At 42.3% G+C, this 25489-nt stretch overlaps 2 protein-coding genes across 2 annotated transcripts in view; both read left to right on the top strand.

Annotated features, from left to right (window-relative positions):
• Nucleotides 1–128: 128 nt before the first annotated feature.
• Nucleotides 129–10748, top strand: cndp2 (carnosine dipeptidase 2). The gene is made up of 12 exons (XM_061251659.1): nucleotides 129–242; nucleotides 3408–3536; nucleotides 4455–4598; nucleotides 5291–5453; nucleotides 6506–6594; nucleotides 6702–6899; nucleotides 8044–8128; nucleotides 8204–8364; nucleotides 8494–8658; nucleotides 8920–9061; nucleotides 9534–9681; nucleotides 9967–10748. The coding sequence occupies exons 1-12, from the start codon at nucleotides 240–242 to the stop codon at nucleotides 10040–10042; spliced, it is 1503 nt and encodes a 500-aa protein (XP_061107643.1). The 5' UTR covers nucleotides 129–239; the 3' UTR covers nucleotides 10043–10748.
• Nucleotides 10749–13692: 2944 nt separating this feature from the next.
• znf407 (zinc finger protein 407) overlaps nucleotides 13693–25489 on the top strand; it is a 211842-nt gene continuing 200045 nt past the window's right edge. The window contains exons 1-2 of the mRNA XM_061242262.1: nucleotides 13693–13799; nucleotides 18124–21673. Of these exons, the coding sequence (XP_061098246.1) occupies nucleotides 18169–21673 (3505 nt within the window). The 5' untranslated portion in view covers nucleotides 13693–13799; nucleotides 18124–18168. The remainder of the gene's footprint in view (nucleotides 13800–18123; nucleotides 21674–25489) is intronic.

The following is a 25489-nucleotide window of genomic DNA, read 5'->3' as shown; positions in this document are numbered from 1 at the left end:
GTACAGTGGTCATGTGTCTATTGAACAAACAAAAAGTTCTAATAATAGTTCAGACATACAAACACAGACACACACAGTACATTTCAGGCACAAATGGGCATATTTGTACTTCAGCAATGATAAATCCCATTACATCATTCCCTGCAAAACTACATAAGCATTCAGTAACTCACTAAAGTTCAGTAACTCACTAAAAGTGCAAAGAACCAGACCAGTAGACTTCCCAGCCACATTCAGCCATGGTAAGTTTTTCTTCATACATTTTTTTTATACTGCTCCTGATTTGTGTTTTTGCTAAAGAGATGTTATTTTTGTAATGGGGGGCAAAACAACAGTCTGGTATTTATTCCTTCCTGAAGAAGATGGCAGACATTGACAAAGTAAATTTCTGAAGCCAATAAATCAGAATTTCTCTTAAACTGCTAGTCAAACCCTTTATTGAGATGTGCTAAGCCAAAAGGTCTCTTCACAAAGATAAACAAGCTACCTGTAGTCAAGTGGTTTGGTGAGGGTGTCAAACCTTCTGCCTTCCCTCTTTCTCTCTTTATTTTTCACCTGAAGAGTCTAACTCAGCGATGTCAGTATAAATGTCAGGCCTCATATGGAAGAGACATGAGAGAAGTTCATATTGGGTCACAGCCTCCGTACAAAAACACAAATATGAATAATTACAAACATAATATTCTAGATAATGCAAACAAGCACTACAAAGATACCTATAACCATGTAGAGCACTGCACATGTAACAATAACCATCCACAGCACAGAGTACTGCACAGGTACATATAACCATGCACAGCGCAGAGCAAGTGCTGCATCCCTATGGGAATTGGGGGGTGGGACTGGATTCAGCTGTAAATTATGATGATACAGTATCGAACACATTTGTTGGCTAAATGGCTTTAAGTCATCAAGGATCCAAGGTATCAAATGGGCCTCAAACCACCATGCTCAAACCACCAAATGTTCCTAAAGAAACAATTATTGTATCAAATGTGTTCGATACAGTATCAGCATGATTTACAGCTGAATCTAGTACCACCCCCCAATTCCCATAGAGATGCAGCACTTGCTCTGCGTTGTGCATGATTATATGTACCTGTGCACTTGTAGGACCTTAAAATAAGATATCCAGACACTGATGATGTTGATAGGTCACAGGCATCAGGAAGTCATGACATGCAAAGGATATGCAACAAAAAACCAAATATGACTACTTTAATTTACATAACATTGCTGTGTCCCAAACATGGGACTATGCATAAACACTGCTGGTGAAACCAAAATGTATAAAAAGGCTCTTTATTAAAATCTGACAATGTGCACTTTAACCACATGTGATTTTTTTATTTATTCATGGAGGCTGTTGTGTTTGATTATGGGGCTGTTTCTGGCACCAGATTATGTGGTGTACCTTAATGAGGCTCAGAAGAAATGTGATTTACAGTGTGACAATATTTCAGATTTTAGATATACAGTGGTGTGAAAAAGTGTTTGCCCCCTTCCCAATTTCTTATTTTTTTGCATGTTTGTCACACTTAAATGTTTCAGATCATCAAACAAATTTAAATATTAGTCAAAGACAAAACAAGCAAACACAAAATGCAGTTCTTAAATGAAGGTTTTTATTATGAAGGGAGAAAAAAAAATCCAAACCTACATGGCCCTGTGTGAAAAAGTGATTGCCCCCTAAACCTAATAACTGGTTGGGCCACCCTTAGCAGCAACAACATAATAACTTGGAATGAGTCTCTTACAGCGCTGTGGAGGAATTTTGGCCCACTCATCTTTGCAGAATTGTTGTAATTCAGCCACATTGGAGGGTTTTCGAGCATGAAATGCCTCCAAAGTCTTCATTTTGTTTTTCTTCAGCCATTCAGAGGTGGACTTGCTGGTGTGTTTTGGATCATTGTCCTGCAGCAAGTTCGTTTCAGCTTGAGGTCACGAACATATGGCCGGACATTCTCCTTCAGGATTTCTTGGTAGACAGCAGAATTCATGGTTCCAGCAAGTCTTCCAGGTCCTGAAGCAGCAAAACAGCCCCAGACCATCACACTACCACCAACATATTTTACTGTTGGTATGGTGTTCATTTTCTGAAATGCGGTGTTACTTTTCCGCCAGATGTAATGGGACACACACCTTCCAAAAAGTTCAACTTTTGTCTCGTCAGACCACAGAGTATTTTCGCAAAAGTCTTGGGGATCATCAAGATGTTTTCTGGCAAAACTGAGATGAGCCTTAATGTTCTTTTTGCTCAGCAGTGGTTTTCGTCTTGGAACTCTGCCATGCAGGCCATTTTTGCCCAGTCTCTTTCTTATGGTGGAGTCATGAACACTGACCTTAACTGAGGCAAGTGAGGCCTGCAGTTCTTTGAATGTTGTTGTGGGGTCTTTTGTGACCTCTTGGATGAGTCATCGCTGCACTCTTGGGGTAATTTTGGTCGGCCGGCCACTCCTGGGAAGGTTCACCACTGTTCCATGTTTTTGCCATTTGTGGATAATGGCTCTCACTGTGGTTCGCTGGAGTCCCAAAGCTTTAGAAATGGCTTTATAACCTTTTCCAGACTGATAGATCTCAATTACTTTCTTTCTCATTTGTTCCTGAATTTCTTTAGATCTCGGCATGATGTCTAGCTTTTGAGGATCATTTGGTCTACTTCACTTTGTCAGACAGGTCCTATTTAAGGGATTTCTTGATTGAGAACAGGTATGGCAGTAATCAGGCCTGGGTGTGGCTAGAAAAATTGAACTCAGGTTTGATAAACCACAGTTAAGTTATGTTTTAACAGGGGGGGGCAATCACTTTTTCACACAGGGCCATGTAGGTTTGGATTTTTTTTCTCCCTTAATAAAAAAAACCTTCATTTAAAAACTGCATTTTGTGTTTACTTGTGTTGTCTTTGACTAATATTTAAATTTGTTTGATGATCTGAAACATTTAAGTGTGACAAACATGCAAAAAAATAAGAAATCAGGAAGGGGGCAAACACTTTTTCACACCACTGTATGCTGCAATACCTCCAGTAACCATTGGAGTTTGTGGGCTTCTGGGGGAATGCCAATCCCTGGTCCCCTAGGTGGACCAGCTGTTAATTTCTTCAGGCTGCCTGCCACAACCGGTTGTTTCTGGGCGTGGTCTCTCTTATGACAAAGGATAGTTTGCAGGGTGTGTGTTCCAACGGCAGTGAGCTTTGAGCTTTTTCCACCTAACACATTCAGAGCTGCCTCTGGCTACAGCTTCGACAGACCACATACAGTGTTGAAGTAACACTCATAATATAAAAGAACAACAATGACTTCTGGGCACAGCATTGTTTGGCTATCATAGGAGAGACTGCAGACAAGAACCACCTTCTGTCTCTAGCGACCTCTGGCTGGCTCATTTTTTTATTTCTTCTATGGCAGGCGGAGATCCTTTTGGCTGTCATCATGCTCCTTCATCTGTCATCTTCTTCTTCCTCGTCCTTGCCAACATCTACAGTGCTGGATCCTCTGTTTCTGTACATCGATGAACACCAGAATGAGTTTGTCCAGGTGAGATAGGAAATATCCTTTCCACATATTTCCATTTGTAACCGTTGCTCTGACAACACTAGAGAGAGAAAGTGACAGACAGAGAGAGAGAAAGAGAGAGAGCTGTGTCTGAGAGATTGCCTGTTTATTGCTGTGGCGGCACTGTATAACACCATAAAAATAAAGCAGAGAGAGAGAGAGAGAGAGGGCATGTAAATGCATATACAGTGGAATGCAGAAATTTGGGCTCCCAGCCCTGGTCAAATTGCATGGTTTTTCTTGGTTTTGAAAGTTTCTTGGTTTTGAAGTGAAAGTTAGCGCAACCTCTGCAGGGGAGAAATTAAAAAGATGCGACCAAATTTAAGTAATGTAGAATATTTAATAGTACACTATTTCATAGCATATCACATTGACTTTTCATTACTGGGAGAATAAACAATGATATTAAGTGTAGCACTGAAGGAGGCAGGGTGCGATTTGGACTTGAGGCAGAGTTGAACCCAATTTAAACCCTAGCTCTTTATTAGTTTCATTGTACACAATGGTGATAAAATCCTGTCTAGCAGGATGATAACCTGGGTTGTGGGTTTGTGAGTTCATTTCTGTCCATAGACTGTATCCTGTCCATCTTACATCATTTATCTAATGCAAGACACCTTCACATTGTGATTGCCTATGAAATGTGCATCATTTAATAGGCCAAGCTGTAATTACACATTCCATTTCCATCGACTGTATCACCAATGTAATACTTTACACAAAGGCAATAAGACAGAGAGAGATAGAGAGAGAGAACTTTTTTGATGCTAGCCTGTTTATTGAAGACGTCTGGTAGTCATACTGTATGTGGATATGAAGACTGTATCAGGAGTGACTCAGATTGTCTGATGGAGGGAGAGGGATAGCAGACCTGAGAGCATGCCTTTTTCTGCCCAACAGAGGCTAGGAGAGTGGGTGGCCGTTAAGAGTGACTCTAGTCATCGGGTGCACTGGGGTGATATCCACAGGATCCTCAACATGACTGCGGACAAGATTAAAGAGATGGGAGGCCAGGTGGAGTTTGCTGACATAGGCACTCAGCAGGTATGGCACAACTTCACACTGCAGTATTCCTATGCATTCACCCCACCATTCCTCTATTTAATTGGGATCAAACGGCTGTCTGTTGGCAGGCTGTTGATTCCACACCCAACCAGTGAAACCGGTTGTAGCGAAAGTATTAAATTACGCTTCTGCAATCTCCATTAGTACCATCTAGCTGTCGAGAGTTTGGAAATGTTAACAACCTTAGACATGTACATTTTTGCAATATGAAAGCAATCTGGCAGAAAGTTGGGTCTTGTAAGAAAGTTCATAAATAGTGGATAAAACAACTTTGACTCACTGTCTTGTCCAACTGGTTTTGTTTAAATTACAGTTCTATGCTTAAAGCACTGTCAGCCCATAAATTTACATGATGCCTTTGCTTACAAACTGGAAGATTTAATGATTTGTTCTGCTCTTTCACCGAACCATTGTTTTGTATTTTTAAACCTCGCAGTCTGAGGCCAAGTTCCTTGACATATGTGTTGCCTCATAAGCCTTATAATGGGTGGGGCTACCATGCCTGGTCAGTAACTGATGTGTTTGAGCATAAGACTGCTCTCTGCATGAAACCCTGTGGTTGGTTCTCATCAGCATGTTGCTGATGAAACAGGATAGCTCCACACTATTTAGAGCTTATGAAATCTTTTTTGTCTGTTTTCCCCTGTTCTGCTCACCTTGTTCGGTGGAAGCTGTCAGACGGGGAGTCTTTGGCTCGGCCGCCTGTCCTCCTGGCGCAGTTTGAGAGGGACCTGAATAAACCCACGCTCTGCATCTACGGCCACGTGGATGTCCAGCCTGCCAAGAAGGAGGATGGCTGGGCCACTGACCCCTATACCCTGACTGAGCTCAACGGTGCCCTCTTTCATTCTCTCTATTCTCTCTGCTCTGCAGTGTTTCCGAACTAAACTCTTAAGGCTAATTCCATTGGATAACTAGGGGTTTAAACATCAGTTTTAACTGAGAGAACCAGGCAACAAGAAACATTTCAGTGGTCTTGTGCAGGGGTACCTGATTTCACAAATGAACTGAACCAATGGAAGTGAAGGAAAAGGAAGTGAAATCTAACAACTTAGCAATCAGATAGCAATTTTTATTCACTTGACATATAGCATGTGCTTACCCAGGGTACTCATAAATGACCACTCACAGATGAAGCGAATAATGTTGATCATCTCATAACCATGGCACATGTCAATATTTAGGATATAATAGACGGTAAATGAACAGTTGGCTCTCGTAAAGACTTTGACAAGGGCTAAATTGCAATGGCCAGATGACTCAGTCGAAGCATCTCCGAATCTGCAAGGCTTGTAAGGTCCCAGCCAACAGTGTTGAGTACCTTCCAAAAGTAGTCTGAGGAGGGACAAACCACAAACTGAAAGCAGGGGGTTGAGTGCCCAAGGCTCATTGATGCACGAGGGCAACAAAGGCTATCCTGTCTGGTCCAAACCAACAGGAGGGCCACTAAAATGTTAATGATGGTCACGGGAAGAATGTGTCATAACACGCAATGCATTGCACCCAGCTGCAAATGGTGCTGCATAGCTGCAGACCAGTCAGAGTGCCCAGGCTAACCCCTGTCCACCATCGAAGCACCTAAGCGTCAGAACAGGACCTAGGAGCAATGGAAGAAGGTCTCCTGGTCCGATGAGTGCAATTCTCTTTTACATCATGTGGACGGCCGGCTACATGTTCAACATTTACCTGGAGAAGAGATGGCTCCAGGATGCCATCTGAATTGTTTAAGTGGTGCGCCTAAAGTCCCTCCAACCTATAAATTTACCATTCAGGAATACGATTGCATAACCATGTTATTGTTCTGATGTCAGGCTACTACTTGTGAGTTGAAGGATGTAGGTGTCTAGATGGATGTATAGCCCAGTAATGTCACTTCTTTTTCACAGGTAATCTGTATGGCAGGGGGGCCACAGATAACAAGGGTCCGGTCCTGGCCTGGCTGCATGCTGTGGAGACATACAGAGCCACCAAGCAGGTTCTGCTCACCACAGTTCCCTATATGTACAGCTATGCACAGCATTTCATACAAATCATACAAGACTGATCGATTTCTTGGTGGATGGTTTGATATATCTGGTTCAGGAGGTGCCGGTGAACCTGAAGTTTATCATTGAGGGATTGGAGGAGATTGGCTCAGATGGTCTGGATGAGCTGACCAGGCAGCGGAACGAGAGCTTCTTCTCTGACGTGGACTACATTGTCATCTCCGACAACGTGTGGGTCAGCAGGAAACCAGCCCTCACCTACGGCACCAGGGGCAGCAGCTACTTCTTTGTAGAGGTAACAATCTTCTTTATGCAGTTATCCATCCCAGTTTGAAGGATATTTCTCCGGTTTATAATTCAACTGTATTTACACGCTTGACTCATTGCTGCAACCCCCCCCCCTCCACATTTCTCACACTCAAAACGCTTCTTAGTGATGAGGGGGAAACCTCAACCCGCACCAATGTGTAGCATCCACTTTGGTGATGTACAGCAGACATGATGCACCAGAATGTTCATCACACATCAGCTGAGGTGGGCAAAACTATTTTATGGCCAATTCAAATCAGTAGCCATGTTGATTTAGCCAGGACATCAGTGAACACCTTACTCTTTGCAATGAGTGTCATGGAATCTTTAATGACCAGGACATTGGTGACTGTCTCCTACAGCACAGTAATGAACCACCAACACCACTTCCAGCAGCAACTTAGTTTTCCCTGGTGGTATCATATTTAAGTACTAACCAAGCCCACAATTGCTTAGCTTCAGCCATTTGGCTGGAGCAGGGTGCATGGTGGTATGGCTGCTGGCCAAGTGGAGGTTTCTCAAATGTAGCGGCGTGACTTTGAAATGGCCTCTGAACAGCCAATAGATCTATATACAAGCAGAAAATATGTTCAGGCTAAAAATGCTTTTGATACTTAGTTAGAATGGGCCTCAACAAGAATATTTTCATATTCTTATCATAAATTTCTCTTACCTTTTTCAAACAAAGGGTTCATACGAGTGTGCCACGTCAGATTCAACAAACGCACTTAACTTCAGACAACTGTCCTAAATGAAGATGTCCGAAAACAGTATATACGCTACTTTAGGTGGCCAATGGGATTATCAAGAACAAGGGACGAGTGATACCTGACTGGGTAGACTGCGGTTGTTTGTTTTTGACAAAACATAATAATATAGCGGACCTTTGATAAACTTTGTCTTTTTTCTCCAAAACAAGCGACTGAAATATGTTTCTAAAAATAACTGAGGTGGGAAATAAGCAATAAGTTGCTGAATATTGATTCATATTTGATCTGCAACATTTTTTGTTTGTTTGTGCATCACATTTCTTAATTGAAAACTTGAACTCTACCCAGATTAAATGCGTGCACACAGTGTGATACAAGTTCGCCAAGCTGACAGGATGGGATGATTTCTGTTCACTGCAGGTGGAGGGTCCGAAGCTAGACCTGCATTCCGGAGTGTTCGGAGGGTCCGTCCATGAGCCCATGACAGATATGATAGCCTTACTTGGTAAGATCAGCTGCATAAGAACATACAAACATAAGACTGTGTGATTGACATTTCCCTTGTCTCTGCCCCTGGCAGGCAGCCTGTTGGACCACACAGGGAAAATCCTCGTCCCCGGGATCAATGAGTCTGTGGCCCCGCTGACAGAGGAGGAGAAGAAGCTGTACAAGGACATTCACTTCGACATTGAGGAAATGAAGAAAGCGATCGAGGTCAAGAGCTTCTTACAGGACAATAAGGTACATATACAGTATGTCTCTGTCACTGCCATAAAGGAGGGGAGGAGATTGAGGAAAGTACAATGTTTTTGGTGACAGGAAACAGCGTACTGGTAGTGTCTGATGCTACATTTCGTTTGACTTTGCTAGGAAGAAATCCTTATGGCTCGATGGCGCTACCCATCGCTGTCCATCCACGGAATCGAGGGTGCATTCTCTGATTCAGGCTCAAAAACAGTCATCCCCCGACGTGTAATTGGGAAGTTCTCCATCCGCCAGGTGCCGAACATGGAGCCAAGTGTGGTGGAAAGACAGGTGAAAACTAATGCATCAAACCACCCAGAAAAGGATTATAATCTCCAAGAAATACATAACCTTTAACAAAGAAAGTGTATTTCAGGGGAAATGAGCGAGAGACAAGAGCCTTTACCTCTGAAATGTGAAAAATAACAAACAAGCTTAAATAGATGGTTTTCCTGTGCATCATTACCTAAGTATTTCTACTTAAGTGCCTGCTTCCCAGAGTTTTGAGCCAACCTGATTTCCACTGTGTTTCTCTCATTTAAAACATAACAGGTCAAAGAACATCTGCAGGAGGTCTTTGCCAAGCAGAAAAGTCCAAACAGCCTGAAGGTGACCACATCTGTGAGTGCCAAGCCATGGGTGGCCAACTTGAATGACCCACTATATATTGCTGGGCGAAAGGCAGTTAAATTGGGTGGGTTTCATTATTGAATCTCATTATAAATGCCATTTTATTATTGATGGCTTTAGCTGTGTAAATGGCATCTTCAATTTACATTTCCAATGCAAAAGTTTCATCAGCAGAAAGCTAGGTCAGTCATACATTATCTTCAATTGTCATGGTCACTACTGGCAGCAGAGTACTTTGTAAATAAATGACATTCATTTAGTAAATGTTGCTACCTTCAGAAACCGACAAAAGCTGCATTACAGATTAGAATAACACCACGACAGAAAAGATAACAATCTTCGAGACAGTAGCAGTGTAAAAATAAGTGCTAAAATGATATTACTGTAATATTGTCAGCTAAGTACTGCAAGTACCGCTAAGTTTAACATATAACCCAAAATATGGGGGCTGTAGTCTCCATATGAGAATATGAATATTGGTTTTGCACATTGGCTGGACAGAAATGGAATTGATGGCATCCCTGTTTTTTTTTCAGTTTTTGGTGAGGAGCCAGAACTGATCCGAGAAGGATCCACAATTCCCATTGCCAACAACTTCCAGGAAGTGACGGGGAAGAGAGTGATGATGCTGCCCATTGGTGGGCATGATGATGGAGAGCACTCTCAGAATGAGAAGATCAGCAGGTCAGGTGACAACTCTGTCACTCTATCTCATACCATGTACACAGATTGTACTGGAGAGTATATTGCATTTATATTGCTATTATGAATACAGAATACAGTGAAACAAAGCTGCTGTATTTTTAGGTAGTCACTGAAAACAGCATTATGGAAGCTAATCATAATACACTACACACACTATGATGTGTAATTCTTGGCAGTTTGCAGCAATGTGATAGTATTACTCCTGTACTTTCTGCCTTAAGGATCCTATCAGACTGTTCTCAGATATGACCTTTTCCTTCACAGGTACAACTTCATTCAAGGGACAAAGCTCTTCGCTGCCTTCTTTTACGAACTCTCCAAGCTCCAAAAAGACCAATGAATGTCACAAGCAATTCTGTCCATTTGTTTCAAAGAAGGTCGCTAAAAACAAGACCAACAAGTCCTACTGCCTCTTCAGCATCACAACCTTGAAAGGGCCAGTTCACTTTCAGGGGTTTTAGGCATTATTTCAGTTTTAGTACAGTGCCCTGAAAAAGTATTTGCCCCCTTCCTCATTTACTCTATTATTGCATATTTGTCAAAGGGAATGGTAATTTCCCCCTTAAACTTAATAAGCACTACCTTTAGCAGAACAAATTGCAACCAAACACGTCCTATTTGTTATCAGTCTCAGGAATTTTAGCTTTAATTCAGACAAATTGGTAGGCTTTCGAACATGAACTGCTCATTTCAAGTCCGGCATCTACAGCATCTCTATTTTGATCAAGTCAAGACTCAACTGTACTTGTCAGCTAAACCTATTGATTTTAGAAAGCTGTCGACGTTCCATGAATGTTAGCTGATGTTCAAACGGATGGCTCCGATTCCTTCAGGAGAATCAGATAAAACCAGTCATTTATGGGGCCACTTGTTTCCAACATTAAGCCCTCTTCCAGAAACCGGGCTGTTTCTAAATTTAAAACTTAACTTTGAGAAAGAAGCTAAAAAGCTTATTCAGACATGCTATCACCAACTCGGAAACAATAACCCAATAGCCAACATGACTGTTCAGTCTTTCTAGATAAATAAAAAAAATCATACTTTTATATTGTGCCTTGTCTGATGCATCAAGCTGTAGCCCGGCTTCAATTTGCATAAAATTTAGCACCACGACTGATAACCAAGACAGATATGAGCCTATCACAGCTATTTTAGCATCTCTACATTGATTGCAACAGAAACCACTGACATAAAATAAAATCGAATATTTATGTGGTGTGAATAGACACTTTAAAACAAATCTGTTGATATGCTCAGCCTCTGGAAACAAGAACTCAGACTACAAGCTACTTTGGATTTACCTGAAATGTATTTTCTTGCTTTCGATCACAAAACCTAGAACACTGGTTCCCAAGCTCAGTCCTGGAGTACCCCAGTGTATGCTGGCTTGTTCTAACCCCAATTGCCATCAAATAATTTTAATAAGCTGTTAATCTTTCTTAATTAGGTGCTTAATAGCTTTGCAATGGCATGAAGAATAAAATGGCCATGCTCACTGCATCATCTTTTAAACAATTACAACAGAAGACTAAGTAATAGGCTCAGAATTAGGTAGTTGAACATACGTTTAATTTCATTTGTTTCCTTAAACATATCAACACAATCCAGGTTTGCCTAGTTATCACCTGCCTTGTCTTTAAATTCTTCATTAACCGTCCAAATGGTTACTTTTGGCATCAGGTGTCAACACCTTCACCAGTTATGAGCCAACTGATTCACTGCAGTCTTTAATTTGATCAGTGAAAATAATAGACTACTTTTATGCAATTTTTGTGCAAAATGTATGCATTCTTTGCAATATAGCACAAAATGAACACAATAATTGTATTATTTCTGGTATGCATCACAGAAAATATAAGTGTAAGTAATCCCTCTAAACATGAAGAGCACATAATTTTGAAAAATTAACAGCTTGTTAATATTCTTGGATAGCTATTGTGGTCGGAACGAAAACCAGCATACATAGGGGTACTCTAGGTCCGAGTTTTGGGAACCACTGACCAAGAATATGCACAAGCCATTGTAAAGTTGGCTGTTTATCAGATAAATAGTATGTAATTACATAAAAAGTACTCTCAATCTTAAATAATATCTAAAATACCCCAGAGAGTGAACTATACCTTTAACACCCTGCTACCACATGGCTCTTTCCCATGATTGCAGTGATTTTAACCAGCTTTGTCTTTATTATTTTTTACACAATACTGCAGCCTAATGGTGCTAATACTATGCATCAGCTAAGCACAGTAACTGTTTATATCTGGATTTTTATTGAGGAAAATATTTTTATTTTTATTAAATTCTGTTCAAACATAAATTTAGATTTTGGCTCCCTCTAGTGTTATTTGAAGAAATAACGTTGTCATCTGGACGTCAAGTAAAGCATACAACTAAATAGTGTCTGGTCTGGTGTAGGGGTGGTCCAGGTCTTGGTGAAACAACAAATGATTTGCACGGGCTTTGAAGAAGACACTAAATACAGTACTACTAAACAATTTAGCTTGTATTGTCAAATTTAACAAATGTAAACAATTCTTTATTTCAATTTGTGTTAGCTGATTGTGCAGGCTATTGGCCTAAATCCAATTGTAGTTCTTAAATAATGAACCACCTGTATGTTAAATGTGTACATTAAATCAATATATAGCAGTGAATAACATGTATGTTTATGACACATTTTCTACATCTATTTTAACCATACAGGAAAAAACTGACCTTAAGTTCTTACTCCTACTCTTTTTCATTGTGTGACTGTGCTAATACAGCATCAAAATACATGCAACCGAAAAGACAGCAAGAGCAGCAAGATTTTAGCTGTGTTTCCTGTACCGTAAAATACACTTTGCAAAATTAGCAAACTTATTGCAAAATAAACAATGTGCTGAAAGCAAAGGTTTAATGTATCACTATACGGAGGTATCAATTAGTTCGTTAACCCATTTAAATATGACAGAGAAGGCAAACCGGAGTATGATGAACCAATAATTTATCACAGGACCGTTTATTTAGTTTCATGCAGTCCACCTGTCTATCAGTAGGGGTGCAGTGATTCTCATACTGAACTAAATAAGACGGCTTGGAGAGGAAATTATTTTGATTAGGACAAGCTGGTTGAAAAGTTAAATTTTACACCTACACCTTAAACCGAATGAAAGGCTTGTAGCTAAATGAAATTAAAAGTAACCAAATAAGTAACAGAAGAAAAAGTCATTAGTTTGGCCTAACTCATGGCTATATGATTTTCTGATCTCCCTACCATGTAAACCAGGGATGGGCAAGGCGGGATTTCAGACCAAGCCCTGCTCTTAATGATTTATTTAGCCCAAACATTTACATGATCTGTCATTTAGAACCACTAAATGACAAGATATAAACAGCAGCTGATAAATGTTCTTGTCTTGTAGCATTATATTGTGGTCGAATTTATGAGTGAATTGGTCATGCTGCATATGGCTAAACTGGTGGCAGCAAAATCCTGCATACTCACAGGCCTGCCAGGACTGGAGTTGCTCATCCTTGATGTAAACAGATAGTTATGTTTTCTGTAAAAAGTGCAGTTAAGTGTGTTAAGATTGCAGCAGAATCTTCTGTGCTTGGATCAATGTTGGTAGGCACTTTCGGGGCAGATGAACACATGTATTAAATTCTAGAAGTATATCCTATCAGGTTCAATGATAGTCAGTAAGTTCTGGTAAAATGTGATAATCGCTGCCATTTTAGTGTTCAGGTTTTGAGAACTGGAAACTGCACAATCTTCTAATTTAAGCAGTCTAGTCACTTTGACTGCTATCTATAGATTAGTCAATGCATTCTTTTTAACTAAACGCAGACATAACGTACCAGTAGTTTAACCGTAGAGTTAGACAAATATCAAAACTCATAAATTAACTTAAGCTAATATTACACATTCCATATAACGTTTTTCAGTCAACCCTGTTTTGACCCCTATGCAACGTCCGTGTACTGCCGACTGTCACCCCGGGGGTGGGGGGAGTGGAAAGCGGAGCAAGGGACGTAACGTACAACTCGGTCTACGGCACGCCGCTTGTGTGCAAGAGCAGAACGAGGAGACGCGGGAAGAGCTGGGGTATTTGCAGGTAAGACTTTAAAACAACAAATGTACTGGCGATTTACACATATTTTATAGTTTCAGAAACTCGGCGGAAATGACGGTAGCAATTATTTATACTCTAAAGTCTATAAAAGAACGTTTTTCGGAGAAGCATTTGGCTTCCTTTTTGGGCCTCTGCGCTGCCGTCGTTTCCCCAAGCCTGGCGAAAACAGGTTCCTCCCCAATGCTATTCCTATTGGACGTTAATGATGAGACCCTTAAATGGTTGGACCACTGGCACGCCAATCAATGAAGATTCGAATTTAGGGAAGTACCTAAAAACTAAGCTAGACGGCTATGTAGCTATTTATGCAATATTCTTATTCAGACGGATGTAAAAATCTTTATTTAATTAAGAATTTACTGCTACATATGCACAGCTTCGCAACCGTAGTATTTTTACACACGCCTGGACAGACATTACAACTCGTTCTTTTCCAACATTATCTGCATTAGCTAGCACTAGCTAGCCAGTTTAGCTGGATTATAGCGTTCGGTGACGTTTGGCTAAAACGGTGCAGTACAACCGAGCTACTGCTGGTTCGGCTGCTATGCTAATGCTAAAAGCATTGCTCGTAGTCGTAACCTAACCCACACCAGGTCACGAGTTTGCGACAAAGTAAGCACACATCACAAGCAGACAGAGACTTTTGTATATAAACTACCCAAATAGCTAGCTACACCACTCAACTAATGTGGGCGAATGCGAAAATAACGCGAAAAAAATAGCCAAGACACAAAGCTACGCTATGTTACTGCCTGTGTACATTAACTTGTGCTAGGCTAAATAATCTGGAGTTGCGCTGTTGCTAGTGAAGGTACTTGACCATCTTATTGACGCGGAAAATTGCAGTTAGTGGTCCATTCAGTTAACGAGCCGGTCACTAGTATCCAAAAAATAATAATACAAAAAGAGTCGAGAGCTATGTGCCTCTTCTGTAGTGCAGTTCTGTGCTGGACTGCGGTGACTAGTTTGGAAAACGACGGCAACATAACGGCCCAAAAAGCAGGACAGACGCGAGTTCAATTATCACCAAAAATGGAAATTTTCACAGGGCAATCGATAGGCTACGAAAAAAAGACAAGGTTTTACTCCGCAAATCACCTCCTGCACATATTTATGCTTGTCTTGCAGGCAAAAAAGGGGTTCATTTTTGTATTGCAATAGTTGGCTCTAAAAAGCAATTTCTTGGACTTTAGTAACAAGTTAGGCTCCACGGAGAGTGCTTTGATGGTGTATTTGAAACCTTAATTTAGTGGTGTTTTGACACGCTTCTACCCACGCTGTCAGTATGCTAGTCTACACGTGAACCGTCAAACTCAGTGTTGCTGAGTTTTACCTAATGTATTGTTAAGTAAAACCCACATCCCTCCAAAATATGGCAAAATGAACCCTAATTAGACCAGACCTGTTCCGGGTTTTACTCGGTGCAGTTATCCAGCTATCTGGCTTCATGATACTGGCTCCTGGTCCCTGATAATCTTGCTGATGATACTCCTTGATTAAACTAATCACACCTTTAAAAATGGCCTGCACAATAGACCAGGTAATTTAACTTAACTGAAAGGTTGAAGTGCTTGTAAAATTTTATCAGCAGCATTAAGGTGGACGTGAAGTGGTTTGGTAAAAAAATATATGGTTCTGAGGCCTTGCCTACATTTTGAGATGCAATTATGAGACTATGAATGTATTAGCACGTTTAATTACAGTAGAGCCAGGATTGTGATTTAATATATTTAACATGGAAGCAATTTAAAAATTGCGCTCATGTTGTGTTCGAAATGGTTTGTCTTGGGCGAATTTGATTTGACACGCACATGCGATAGCATTGTTCCATGAAAGATATATATATTTTTTGCAGTCTGGTATATCATAATGTCCCCGTTATTTTTGTTACGTTGGTTAACAGAACAACAGTAGCCTATATGCCACTCTATTTTGACACGAGAGCAGCCTTGAGGCATTTCTCTCTTGCATAGAAATATGCAGTAGACCTATGCTACACAATGTAGGGGTAGTACTCTATATCAACGTCGTGGGTTGTTAATCTTTTGACGTAATATTTTCGTATTTTGTTGTAATTTTTGAATATAGGCATATTTAGTTCGGGTTCCACATCTCACGGCTATTTACTCCCTAGTGTGAATGTGCGGTGGTTTTCACCACAACTTTTTCTAACAAAAGCCGCGCTTCGGTTCAAAAAATAATTTTCGAGGAGAACTAGAGTGACGCGCGACCAGCTCCGATCTTCTGAACCAGGCGGGAGGTCACGCGTGTCACATGCTGGTTACACTGCCTGAGGCACAGCAAAAGCAGGGTGGAGAGAGGTGGATAAATTGGACCAGACACACTCGTCTCAGGGTGGTAACTTACAGCGACAAGCTCTCTCCAAATTCAAGCAGACACGATCGTAATACTGCCCCTAAGATTTTTTGTCCCTTTCCTTCCTTTGTTTCGTTCTTTATGTCAATTACGAATTTTCATTATGACATTTTAAAATGTATTTTAAAAATATTTCTGGCACTGTCTGTCTGCTGATGTTAGCCCACTGACAACGTACGGCCGGCTTCTGATAAAAATAAAAGAAAAACATGATGGGGTGGTTGTAAAGAAAAAATGCACATTTTAAATATACATTTTAAATGACCACTTACCTGTTTTTTATTTAATAAAAAAGTAAGAACTGGTGGTACCTATTTGGCATTGTAATGCCTTATGATTAAAACTCATTATGCTTATCAGACATTGCTGTGAGGTTCTCCAGAATGTCTCATTAGTTCTGAATGTGAACAGGGGGAGTTACATACCTAATGAGGCCTTGCCTCCATTTTCAGTGGTGATTATAAGGATCAGATGGACAGGCAGAGAGAGAGGACAATATGAAGTGAACAAGTGCCATCATCCTCTTCTGCTGCAGGCTCTCAATGTTTTTGATCAGGCAGGAGGAGAATGACACTGATACAGGTCTAATGAAGGGAGAACTAATGCAAAGGATTTCATGCCTCAAAGGGGTAATGAGACTTGGAAATTTAGTTACAGTGTAATAGGATGTATACCCCACCTACCATTTCCAGATTTTTTGAAGGTCATAAAAGTACTGTAGTTGGGGATGTTAAGAGCTAAGGGTAGAAGACTGTGCTTTGTCTTCATATTTAATGTAGAGTAGAAATAATATTCAAGAAAAATGTATATACACTCACTGAGCACTTTATTAGGCTGTCTAATCAGCCAATCATGTGGCAGCAGTGCAATGCATAAAATCATGCAGATACGGGTCAGGAGCTTCAGTTAATGTTCACATCAACCATGAGAATGGGGAAATAATGTGATCTCAGTGACTTAGACCATGGCATGATTGTTGGTGCCAGACGGGCTGGTTTGAGTATTTCTGTAACTGCTGAACACACAACAGTCTCGAGAGTTTACTTAGAATGGTGCAAAAACATCCAGTGAGCTGTTTTGCAGATGGGATATGGTAGAACGGGAGATTCACAGCATGAATGTGCAGCTGACAAATCTGCAGAAATGATGCGTGATGCAATCATGTCAACATGAAACAGAATCTTAAAGGAATCTTGTGGAATCCATGCCACAAAGAAGTGAGGCTGAGAGCAAAGGGAGCACTTTATTTACCCAGTATGAGTATATTGTTCCTAATAGAGTGCTCAGCGAGTGTATTTTCACTGTACTTGGGTTTGGAATGAGTAGAGTGAGTTTTAATCATATGCAGACACTGCCGTAGCACGTTTGGCAAAGGGGGGAAAGGTACTTAATCAGGCTACATGACTTTTAGGCTGATATTTAGGCTACTTAATATTATAAACAGTTAATATCAAGGTTTTTGTAAAATGTAAAATGACATTGCATGCAAAATGTTTTAATGGAAATTTTCAGTACATTGATTGCCAGTGCACCTGCTATGCATATAATAAACAGTTGTGAATTTATAACAAGTAGCTAGACTTCTGGATTTTCTGGGAGATCTAGACAATTTGTGACTGACTGAGGAAAACCCCTGTTTTGTGCTTACCTAGAATGATTTGGCCACATTTACATTTCTTATTATGAGCACTAGGTGGCGACAGATAACTGAAAAAATAATCCTTGAGCAAAGTCAACATTGTTTGATCCAGTTAGCATAACATGGAGTTAGCCAAGATAATTGCAAATTATGTGTGTGTTGTAACAACACACTTTTAAAAGGATACAGAAAATACAAAGAATATGACAATCAAAGAGGCATTTTTTTCCTCAGAAAGTGTCAAATAACTTGCCACAAATGTAACATGCATTTCTTGTCTTTCCTCAGATCAGTCTCTACAGAAATCTGAAGCAAGAAAGAAAGGACGGTGAAATGGACAAATTGAAGAATAAAAGGAAGCTAAGGTCAGGGAAGGAGGTTGACAAGGATGAGGAGGCAGAAGAGGCTAAAGGAAGTAGTGGTGCTCCACCGACAGCAAAAAAGGTCAGGGGTGATGACATCACAGAGGCCAAGAAGGGTAAGGATAAGAGCACTGAGGAGGAGGCAGAGCCTGGAAAAACACACAGTCAGAAAGAAGATGCAATTATTGAGCGGCGTGCTGGTGGGGGTGTTGGCCAAACAGCCAATGAGGGTCGCATTTGCTCCCTCTGCAGTTTTGTGGCCAAAACCCCCACTGCCTTGAAGATACATGCGAAGAGGAAACACTTTGTGGAAGGGGCAAGTACTGGGAAGCCTCAGTTAGGAAACACCCAGCAGGAGAGAGGCAGTGAACAGTTAGAGCTGCCACAAACCAGTGATTGCGCACCATGTGTCTCTGAGACAAATATCACTGACTGTACAGATGAACGTGTCCAAGAAATGGACATGGAAAAACAGGTGATCACCTCAGATAGTGGTCTGTGTGAAGGTGCTTCTCCTTACCAGGCAGATTCATTTAAGGGTGAACAGCATCAGAGTGAAAGCATTGCAGCTGAGGAACAGGTTGAGAACATCCCACCACCGAAGTGTGAAGAAGCTGCTCAAGATGATTGCACAAAATCAGAAAGCAGTATTGCAGACAAAGCTACTTTACTGGGGGACAAAAGCGCATTGGGCCTCCAGGCTTGCGTCGAGGAAGAGGACAGAAGTGTCTGCCAGCCCCCTGCATGTTCCACCGAATATCCTGAAGCACAGGGGAAGAATGTCCATGTCAAAACGAGAGAGAAACGGAGTAATCATGGTGCTGGGCAGAGTGGAGACACCACCATCAATCCTACACAGATACTTCTGGAAATGGTTGAAACTGTTACTGAAGCAGAGAATACATGTATAGAAGATTTACCTCAGAGTGATGGTGAGCGAAAGCAGGAGGCTTCTATAGGGCTGATGGATGATGAGCAGGAGCCACCCATTAGTCAGAAGGTGGAGAAACAAGGCCCAAAACCCAAGGCACAACACCCATGTGACTACTGTGGCCATGTGCTTAATGACAAACACAGCCTTGCAACACATGTCAGAAGGTGCCGCAAGAAACAAAATAACTTCTCCTGTGAGCCCTGTTCTTATACTTGTGTGGCTAAGTGTGATTTCGAAAAACACTGTTCAAGCAGCAAGCACAAAGCAATAGTCTTGGAGGGCAGTAATGCCCAGGATAGCGTGCCGACTGCAAGTGTCATTGACAAGTCAGAAGATGCATCCAAGATGCTAGCCCAGGTGCCAAGCAAGGAATCTGATAGAGTCATTGCTGTACAGCTTCGGCCAAAGGCTCAAAGCGTTCGCCTCCGTAATCGTACTGGCAGCGATGTCCCTGTAGCATCCAATGAAAATGAGAAAGCAGCCTCCACAGGTGAGCTAGAGTGCATTGATAAATCCTCCAGTGAGGACCAATCAGTTGATGATGATGATGTGCAAGGGGAATTAGACCCTGGAGCAAAGCAGTCTGCTGCAGCAGTCGGGGTCACACTATCTGACGTTTCTGGAAATGTGGAGGAGCATGCTGCGAGGAGCAACCTGAAAAAAAGACGAGGCCGGCCAAAAGGGTTCACTATGACAACCTGCCAATACTGTGGACTGGTGGCATCCAACGCCACAAACCTTACTGTCCACATAAGGCGCAGGCACAGTCGTGAGTATGGATTTGCATGCAAAGTGTGCAACTACTCTTGCGTGACCAAAGGTGACATGGATCGCCACTGTGCTACCAAGAAACATATGAAGCGTTTAGAGGTCGCCAGTGATGGTCAATCGCAGGATTCTGAGGTAGAGTCTATTAATGTGGTGGAAGTTCTCCATAGCAAAGTGCTTATCACAGCGGATCAGCAAACTACGGGAAAAGCTGTTAAAACAGAATGCCAAGAGGCAGCTTCCATTATGTCGACACAGGATGGGAACCCATCCCACCTCCAGGATGAATCACAGGCTGAGATGGGTGCCGTGCAATCCAGATTGGTTGATCAGGAGGACACAACACAAGAACCAACTAGCCTAGCCCAAAAGAAGGGCAAGTATGACACAATCAACACCTGTACCTACTGTGGGTTTGTAGCCCACTCCATCCCATCACTTGATCTCCATGTCAAGCGGAAGCACACCCGGGAATTTGAGTTTGTATGCTTGGCGTGCAACTACTATGCTGTCACCTGCAGGGAAATGTCGCGCCACGCTGCGACTGATAAGCACAGGCAGAAGAGTCAGACCTACCTGGACTTCCTTGGGAATAAGGAAGTTGATGTGACCCAAAGGAATGTGAGTGTAGAGGATGGGTCCCAGCCTAATCCTGCTGGCCATGATGAAACACCTTCAGGGACTCCTAGTGCTCTAGGGGCTGCCTCTCATGAAGACCCTCGGACAGATACAGATACCCAACCAGGTCAATCCAGCGCTAATGGAGATGTTGTGGCTTTGTGTAATGTGGAAGAGGCCGTCAACCTGTCTGAACAGGATCACACTGAGGCCAGTGTTGAGGAGGAAGCGGAGACAGGAGGGGGTAGTGTAGTGGAAGCTGCTGTGAGTCAGGAAACTACCCTGTCTGAGAAGGATCTAGGAAAAGGTGACCTGGAGGACCATGGAGGCCAGCCAGTGTCAGTACTGGACTTGCCCGGCACTGAAGTTTCTGAAGGCACCATAGCAGACCCTGATCTGGAGTCTGCTGGTGATCTCGGAGGTGAGGCTGAGTCTGAAACGGAGGACGATTGCGTGGTTGAGGGTTCCTCAGATGCCGACCCAGAGATAGCTGATGAGAGCAGGGACAGTCCAGCTGAATCCAAGATGCTCAGGGCGGTTCCTTTTGATGCATCCATTGTTCCCTTCAAAACCATGTTTGAGGGTGTTTCCTCAGTGCCAGTAAAAATGTTTTCCCAGAGGCCTGCTGCAACTCTGGGCGGTGCTGTGAAGAAGAGCAAGCCATCCACAAGCTCTTCTGGGGCTGCAAAGGGAGGTGGGTCTGCACGGATCAGGTGCGATGACTGTGGCTTCATGGCCGATGGCCTGAGTGGGCTAAATGTGCATGTCTCCATGAAGCACCCTTCAAAGGACAAGCACTTCCACTGCTTGCTCTGTGGTAAGTCCTTCTACACTGAGAGCAACCTACACCAGCACCTGACCAGCGCCGCCCACCTGCGCAATGAGCAGGCCAGCATCGAGGAGCTGCCTGAAGGGGGCGCCTCCTTCAAGTGTGTGAAGTGCAGTGAGCCTTTCGTCACTGAGCAGGACCTCTTCAACCACATTAAGGAGAAGCACGAGGAGCTCCTGAGGGAGGTGAATAAGTATGTCCTGGAGGACACAGAGCAGATCAACCGGGAGCGCGAGGAGAACCAGGGCTCTGTGTGCAAGTACTGTGGCAAGGTGTGCAAGAGCAGCAATTCCATGGCCTTCCTGGCACACGTCCGCACACACACAGGTACGACTCAGTCCCATTATAGTTGTTAGATTAGACAATAGCCGATGAGCCATTATGCATTCATGAGGTTCCCATTAGGGGCTTGTGGTCTGATATTTTCAAGCTTCATTACTAATAAGCTGGTGACAAATCAACATGACAGCTCAATTTTTGTCAGAGACATTGCATGCCAAAGTTAATGTTGAGTGTTTCAGTATGCCCCATGGATTATTGTATTTGCAGTAGTTTTATTTCAGGCTTAAGGCCAGTCAAATGAATATGAAATATTGTATGTGTAGCCCTTTTCGTAGATGTCATTTATGTGGTTTGAGTGCTTTGCTTCCTGAAAATCTTTGCTCAGTTTCTGGTTACTGAAAGCAATACAGCAGTTTCAAAGGGAAGAGGTATTGCCCCAATCGGACATAGTTAATTACTCACATTACAACATTTTCTCTTAAAATAACATTTTGGCCTTTGAGGAGTGCTTCTGCATCAGACGACTTGACTCTGCTCCTCTCCAAAAAACATGATAAATGGCAGAGCAGGTTTCACTCATGCCAGATGCATTAGGGAGGTGACATGGTAGTCTTTGAGGAGATGTCTGTACGGCCTCACAGACTACACAGTTGATACTGCACAGAGAGGGGCCATTTGTGCATTCTCACCCACATAGCTAAAAGCTTTGCCTTTTCTACCTGCAATCAGCTGTCATATAACTTCTGCAGAGAGAGAGAGAGAGAGGGAGAGGGGAGAGGGAGAGCAAGAGGGGGGTGGGGAGATGGAGAGGGAATGAGCGAGATGCTAATGATGCAACGAATTGGATTCCCTATGCAATGTCTGGTCAAGACATGTGACTTATAATTGATGTGTCCATTACTTCAATTCTCTTGTAATTACAGTCAATAAGTCTTGTAAACGTGTTGGAGCTCGCTAAAAGCATAAGAAATGCAAAAGAGAGTTAGGCTAATCATTTAAAATAATCAATGCAGACGTTTCAGCTCTTAATTTCCCCAGTGTGGGGATAGCTGATCATTCTTAATCCATTAAGATTTATTTTGTCGTTTATAATGCAAAATAGGTTTTCACCGGTCACGACTGCGGGTTCGAGAATGTCCAGCAGGTGAAGCGCTGACTGTAGTTCATTACTCTTCCTTGACGATATATATTAATTGCTTTTAAAATCAGCTTAATGCAGGAACAAGAAATGAGGGAGGCATCGATAAATGCCTGTTTGGTTCTTTGGGCCTCGCCCCTTGCTAAGATTTAAATGACTAATTGGACTTCAGGCCTGTATTGTCTGTTCAACATAAAAATCAGCAGGGTTGTAGATAGACGGCAAAAGTTAAAAAGCCCCAGTTTATATCCAACAAACCAAAAAGTTAAGTGTCGATGTGACCAATGCGATCAACCGCCTTACATCATGTTGTTTAGGGCTTTTATGGGGTGAATAATGATTATTTATTTATCTTAAACTGGATTTTGCCTTTAGGAAAGCCAAACTTTGTGTTACACTTAGTCTGTACCTGAAAACAGTATACAAAATTACTGAAAACTGTTTGGACATTTGGTCAGTCGTTGAATATTGACCTCCTAATATAATGCTCTTGCACTATAGAGGGGCATCCATTTAATGGAACATCCATCATTCAATCCCCCCTTTTTCCACCCACCCCTGGAGTGACAGAGACATTAGACAGTGTTGCCTCTCCCTGGTCACCAAGCAACAGTCCTACATGCCCTTCTGAAGCAGAAGCTAGCTATATCATTGCTGGCTGTGCAATTAATGACCTCAACTTAAATGACCCATGACAAGACACACAGACCACACCAGCAATGACTTCTTCAGAAGGCGTTAAAATGGGGAAAAAAAGGAATTTGCCACTTTAGTTCAAGATATTGCCTAGAACCTCTGCTAAGACCACAATCCAGTCCATTTATGTTTAAGAAGTGTTTTTTTCTAGCAATGCCACTGTTGCCCAAACCATATTTAAAACAATGCTGTCCAGCCATCCTGGCCTGCAACCTGTCCATGCTTAAGCCGGATGGGTTGGTCTCCAAATTGAATTTACAGACTAACAGACTCACACTGGCTTAGGCAAATTGGCCACCTTCCATATCATTGTGATTTCAGCTCTGCACTGTGAACTGGATATTATTCACTTGGTTTCTTTAGTCCAGTGAACTGTCCTCCCCCCCTCCATACAGAGTGAGGGTGCACACTGACTGCAGTAATGCAATCATCTGACTGGTCTGTAATGCTCTGAAGCTCCGCCCCAGGGGACCATTTTCGGCTTGATGGCATCGATCAGTCTGCCCCTCTGACAGCTCTGGTTTACACAGGAGAGAACAACATTCTGCCTGCACCCTACTGTGCTCCATTACCCTGCACCTCCAGCACACAGAGGCCAAACAGAGCTCACAACCTCCTCCTCATTCCCAGCACATCACAAATCCTGAGCAGGTACAAACTATCCACTGCTCTCGCCCGGCAGGACAAACATCACCTGCTGATTGGACATAAACGGTAAACACTCTCACACCTCAGTCCCAGGCATCGGATCTTAGATATACAGGTATATGCCCCCCACCCCTCCCCTGACCTCTAGTGCTCTCTCCCCAAGGGATGGGATAGTGGGGCTTTCTGGATCTCATCCTGGAGTGAGCTGTCAAAGGCTTCACAGATTTGAACCAATGAAAATGGCTTTTGCGTTTGATAGCAGCCAATGTTTGCTGTGCTGCGGTGACTCCAGCGACTAAGTGGCTTGCAAGGCTTCGTGACCCATATAGTCCATCTCAAGCAGAGCGGTGTCAGAAAAGACATTTCACCTCACGCTTCAAAATGGAATTTCATATCCAAACCAGTCACTGCCACAAACATTTTCGCCGCTAAATTAGTCTCTATTGCGAAAAATGATTTAGCAACAAAGATATCACTTGGTACAATTAATAGCTGACATTTCTCCCCAAAAAACAACACATTTTTCATACGGAGGATGATAAAGCAGGGGATGATTTCTGACATTAGCAGAATGAGAATATCACCCCACAATATTGTCACATTCATGACAGATAGATTTTGGCATATTTAGTATGATATGTGATGAATCGTGAGAAGGGAGGGAGGGTCAGTTTTAAATGAATCTACCCCCCACCACCAGCCCACTACCCTTCCCATGTACTCCACCATAATTTGGGAGAGTGGATGCTGACATTCTCATTTGCTCCAGACACTGCTCTATGCCATATGTTATCACATACCTCTATGAGCTAAAGTGAGCCATCCTTACGCCCTGACTATGATGTAAGAGGCTTTATTTGTGTAATGGTGGCATATATCATTGCCGTGTCATGCAGCTAATATGCTGCCATTTTTATATACAGGCTTCCTATCACCAAGTTTCAAAAAGACGCATTTTTGTTCTGAAACTTCGGTTCGTGGCCCTGCAACATGACTGTGAAATACGCCACAGTCTGGCCTAGGATCACTTCCAAGACACTTTAATCACGGGTACTTTTGTTTGCCTTGATTAATCAATGGAATTATGGGGATGGGGAGGTCACACAAGTATTTGTCAGCTTCCTTAAATATTGCATTTTGCCAATGAGAAACCTAACGGATTTGCATTTTTCTGAAATTAGTGCCTTTTTTTCGCCACAGAGAGCCAGTTGACCCCTCTGCACTTAGACAAGCGTAATGGATGTGTGCTCCCTGTATGCCTGTTTTGAATATAGAAACACAAGACTTGTGTAGAGGGAGCCATCATTAGGGGAGGAGGGCCTGTTATTGGATTGCCTTTACCATTAATAAGACCAAAAATGTACTGCCCATGTCCCAAA

The sequence above is a fragment of the Conger conger genome, chromosome 1 (assembly GCF_963514075.1).
Source record: "Conger conger chromosome 1, fConCon1.1, whole genome shotgun sequence".
Taxonomy (NCBI): Eukaryota; Metazoa; Chordata; class Actinopteri; order Anguilliformes; family Congridae; genus Conger; species Conger conger.
The sequence above is the reverse complement of the archived record's forward strand: the minus strand, read 5'-3'. Positions and strand labels throughout refer to the sequence as shown.